The 5,022-nt window shown below is 39.2% G+C and overlaps 1 protein-coding gene across 1 annotated transcript; it reads left to right on the forward strand.

Moving 5' to 3' along the window:
* The first annotated feature begins 2,372 nt into the window (after nucleotides 1-2,372).
* On the forward strand, nucleotides 2,373-4,667 carry LOC140150100 (uncharacterized). The gene has a single exon (XM_072172104.1). It carries the CDS (start codon nucleotides 2,373-2,375, stop codon nucleotides 4,665-4,667), a length of 2,295 nt encoding a protein of 764 aa, XP_072028205.1.
* The last annotated feature ends 355 nt before the right edge of the window (nucleotides 4,668-5,022 follow it).

The raw sequence follows: 5,022 nt of genomic DNA on the forward strand, positions 1-5,022 counted from the left end.
CGTGGAATATACAAAGTGACTGTAAAATAACCGCCTTCAACGCTATTTTACAGTACAATAGTTTGTTTACGTTACTCCCTGAAATATACAATTTTACTATGGAATAACATTCTGCCACGTTTATTTACAGTAGAACTGAAATTATACACGATCTCAGTAAAATAACATCTATCATGTATGTTCACGCCAACTGTTAAATAACATTAAAACATCGTTTGTTGACATTGTCAAGCGTCATTTTACCTAAAATGTTGTTAATTAAGAGATAGTATAGTGTTATATTACGGCTGAAGATGGCATTTATACTGCCCAGATACTCCAAATAACGGGTCATTTATGTAGAAAGTACCATAAAATAACACTGTTATCGTTAATTAACGTTGTTATTAGAATTTAAGGACCTCTTAAAAACGTTAAAAGTCGTATTATTGCATTATTCCACTGTTAATTTACCAGTAACGGGCACGAAGGAAAAAAACCCGGTTTTTTAGGAGAAAACGTACAACCGTTAAAAAATCAAACGAATTGTTCAATTAACGGTCAATTCTTGTTTATGCTTGCTGTATTTTACCGGTAAAATACCGGCGTCCCAGCTGCCAGTATTTTACCGGTAAAATACAGCATCCGTTAAAAATCAAACGAATTGTTCAATTAACGGTCAATTCTTGTTTACGGTTGCTGTATTTTACCGGTAAAATACTGGCAGCTGGGACGCCGGTATTTTACCGGTAAAATACAGGTTTTTTTCTAACAGTGCATGCCTAAACCGCAGTCGGGTAAATCTATAAGGTATGTGATTATTTTCGGCATTTCTTGAATGATGGTGGGTCCTCTGCCCAAAAGCAGATAGGGCCCGTCACATTTTAGCACCAAAGTCAGAGGCCTAAGACGGACTCCATGCTGACTTCAATTAAACATATTTAACACTCAGTACTTGATGAAATACAAATAACAGTGAAAAAAATGGCTTCAATTGGCCTGTCATTTCGCAAATTTTATATTTTCGGCTTTCAAACTAAACATTTTACACAATAATATTGCCAAAATGGTCCACCAAATGGCATCAATTAGGTCTTCATTTTGCACAATTTTCTCACTTCTCAGGGGGGCACATCCCCCTCAGACACCCCCTGCGTCGTGCAAGCGCTCCGCGATGTCCGCTTCGCGGCCATATTGTATTTCCCAAAAATCTACTTGCCGCCCCCGGTCTACGAATTCCTGGATACGCGCCTGATAACCCGACATTTAAATGTTATTAAAACGTTTTAAAAAACAAACATTTTAAGAACATTTTTGTGTTTGCTGGGTACAAATATTTTAACATAATGTTATCTATGTGTTGACAAAATATTTGGCAAAAATTGTTGAAATAAAATTTTGAAAACATTTAAAAAATATTGTTGTAGTGTGTCTTCGTACAAAACGTTTCAAAACCCTTTCATGACCTTTATATAACCCGACCTTTTAATGTTATTAAAACGTTTTTACCTAAACCAAAAGCAGTGTTTGCTCGGATAGCTATCTACTACGGATATAAGCGTTACTGAAGTAGTATAGCTATCTACTATTGTTGTGTTGAGGAAGTAGTATCCCAGCAAACATTTCTTGCCAAATAGTTTGTCAATGCTTAAATAACATTATGTTAGAATATTTTGCAGTAAGTTTTCGAAAACGTTTTATACCCTTTATATTTCCTTTATAACCTGACATTGAAACGTTTTTAGTTACCTTTTCTAACCTTTTGTGATTGCTGGGATAGCTATCTACTACTGATATCAGTGTTGATGAAGTAGTATAGCAATCTACTGCTGATATTGGTGTTGATGAAGTAGTATTGCTATCTACTATCGATACTTTTGTTGCTGAAGTAGTGTAGCTATCTACTGCTGATATTGGTGTTGATGAAGTGGTATAGATATCTACTGCTGATATTGGTGTTGATGAAGTAGTATAGCTAACTACTGCTAATATCAGTGTTGATGAAGTAGTATAGCTACATACTGCTGATATTGGTGTTGATGAAGTAGTATAGCTACATACTGCTGATATTGGTGTTGATGAAGTAGTATAGCTATCTACTGCTGATATTGGTGTTGATGAAGTAGTATAGCTACATACTGCTGATATTGGTGTTGATGAAGTAGTATAGCTACATACTGCTGATATTGGTGTTGATGAAGTAGTATAGCTATCTACTGCTGATATTGGTGTTGATGAAGTAGTATAGCTATCTACTGCTGATATTGGTGTTGATGAAGTAGTATAGAGGTAGGAGAGGGGGTACGCGCAAAGATATATCATTGGGTAATTCTAAAGAAACAATTTCCCCTCCTGCTGCTTCTTCGGTTTCAAACACCCGTCACATAAAGTGGATGTGCTTTAATGCTCAGTCATGTCGTCAGATAGCCACGGACATTGTTGAAATCATAACTGATAATAATCTGGATCTTGTAATGTTAACGGAAACTTGGCTCTATGAAAAAGGCGATGAGCCATACATGAGTCTTATGACCCCACACGGATTTAACTGTCATTCTTTCCCTCGTAGAGCCCGAGGAGGTGGTATTGCCATCATTGTGAGAGAATCTTTATCTAATATGATCACTCTCACTCACCTTGATTACACCTCCTTTGAAAGCGTGGAATTAAAACTGTCCATTCACCAAGTTTCCATCATATGTGTGTGCTTGTATAGACTGCACCCTGGTGAACATCTTGTTAAACATACTAGAGTTAACTTTCCAACTTTCTTGTCGGAATTTACTGATCTTCTATCATCTTATGCTAGTTTGAAGGATGATGTGTCCTTTACTGGGGACTTCAATCTCCATTTCGAAGTTCCAACTGATTCCGAAGTCAGACGCACAATTTCTATTTTAACTGATTTTGGCTACTCTCAACATGTTGACAAGCCTACTCATAAGCTCAATGGTATCCTGGCCTGGGTGGTTGTGCGGAATGACAGATGCGTTACCAAGTACGATGACGTGCTTAATTTTCCTGGCTTGTCCGATCATTTTGCTGTTTTTGGTCACTTTGATGTCTCTAAACCTACACCAAGTAGACGCTTGGTGACCTCGCGTAACTTGCGAGCAGTTATCTTTGATAATCTACAGCCTGATGTTGCTGGACTGACTGCTAGTGTTCTTTCCAGATCACCCAACTTGGATGTATGTGGACTTGTTGATGCTTACAATACTGGCCTGCAGCAAGTTCTCGACCAACACGCACCCCTGACTACTCGGCTGGTGAGGGATCGTCCATCGGCTCCTTGGTTGACCGCTGAAGTTAGGGATGCAAGACGGGAGAAAAGGCGTGCTGAACGGCTCTGGAGGAAAATTGAATTGACTGTTCATAAAGAATTGTACATTAGTTCGAGGAATAATGCTAATAACTGTGTTACTAATGCTGAGAGGCAATACTTTGCGGACAAAATTGACTCAGCTGCATCTTCCACAAAGCAGCTATTCACAATTGCAAATGACCTCCTCAGAAAATCTCAAACTTCAGTGCTTCCAACTAATGTTGCTCCTTGTGATCTCCCGCAAGTCTTCTGCAAATTTTTTGCAGACAAAATCCAGCATCTTAGGGATAAACTTGATTCTTGTCAGTGTTCACCATCATCTTTTACTGCATTTGAGGGTCCTGTTTATGATCATTTTGATCCTGTCACTGAAGATGAGATTTCTGAGCTGGTCCATAGTATGCCAACGAAGGGTTGTTTATTAGACCCACTTCCAACGTATATTGTGAAACAGTGCTTGGTTGATCTTGTACCTTTGGTTACTTATATTATCAATAGGTCCATTATGAGTGGTATTATTCCTATCCAGTTTAAGCGTGCCATTGTTGTGCCCATCCTTAAAAAGTCTGGTCTTGACCATAACTGTCTTAAAAACTTTCGGCCAATATCTAACTTACCTTTTATTTCTAAAGTTCTTGAAAAGGTCGTCCTCAAACAGCTCCAAAAACACCTCTTTGACAACGACCTTATTGAGGTTCACCAATCTGCGTATAGAAAAGGCCATAGCGTGGAGACCGCAGTGCTGAGTGTCTTGGACGGCCTTCTTAACAACACTGATGTGAAAAAAGTTTCTCTCGTGGCCCTCCTTGACCTCAGTGCCGCGTTCGATACGCTTGACCATTCTATTCTCATTGAGCGGCTGGCGACTACTTTCGGTGTCCAAGGAGTCGTACTTAAGTGGTTCACTTCATACGTGACTGAGAGGTTTCAATCTGTTAATACCAATGGTGTGGTTTCGGACCCATTTCCATTACAGTACGGAGTCCCTCAAGGTTCCGTACTTGGGCCGGTTTTATTCACTCTTTATTCTCAGCCTTTATCAGACATTATTACCATGCACAAATGTGATTTCCACAAGTACGCTGACGACACGGAAGTCTCGCAATCTGACTCTCCCATGAACTTTGAGCTTACCATATCTTCAATTCAAAACTGCATTAGTTCCATCTTGAGTTGGATGAATAGCAACAAACTTATGTTAAACACCGACAAGACTCTCTTAACCGTTGGAACGTCCTCTCGCATCAAACAAGTTGACAGAACAGAAGATGATACCATCCAGATTTTGAATTCTGATATATCTTTCCAACAATCTGTTAAATACCTCGGTGTTCGGCTGGACTGTCCATGTCTGACCATATAAGTGATATATGTCGCTCTCTATTTTTATCCTTGAGACAAATTGGCACAATCCGTCCATATTTGTCTGAGAGAGCGACGTCGTGTCTTGTTAATTCTCTTATCACGTCTCGCCTTGATTTCTGTAATTCCGTTTTGGCTGGTATCACTTCTGATCAAATTCTTCGCCTCCAGATGATCCAAAACTCTGCCGCCCGGCTCATTGTTAAAAAACGTAAATATGATCATATCACCCCCATACTTTATGAGCTTCATTGGCTACCCATAAAATTTCGGATTCAGTTTAAATTATGTGTGTTCGCTTACCGGCACTTTGAGGGTACCCTTCCATCTTACCTCTCCTCGGTTCTCTGTACTTA

Source organism: Amphiura filiformis, chromosome 4 (genome assembly GCF_039555335.1).
Source record: "Amphiura filiformis chromosome 4, Afil_fr2py, whole genome shotgun sequence".
Lineage (NCBI taxonomy): Eukaryota > Metazoa > Echinodermata > Ophiuroidea > Amphilepidida > Amphiuridae > Amphiura > Amphiura filiformis.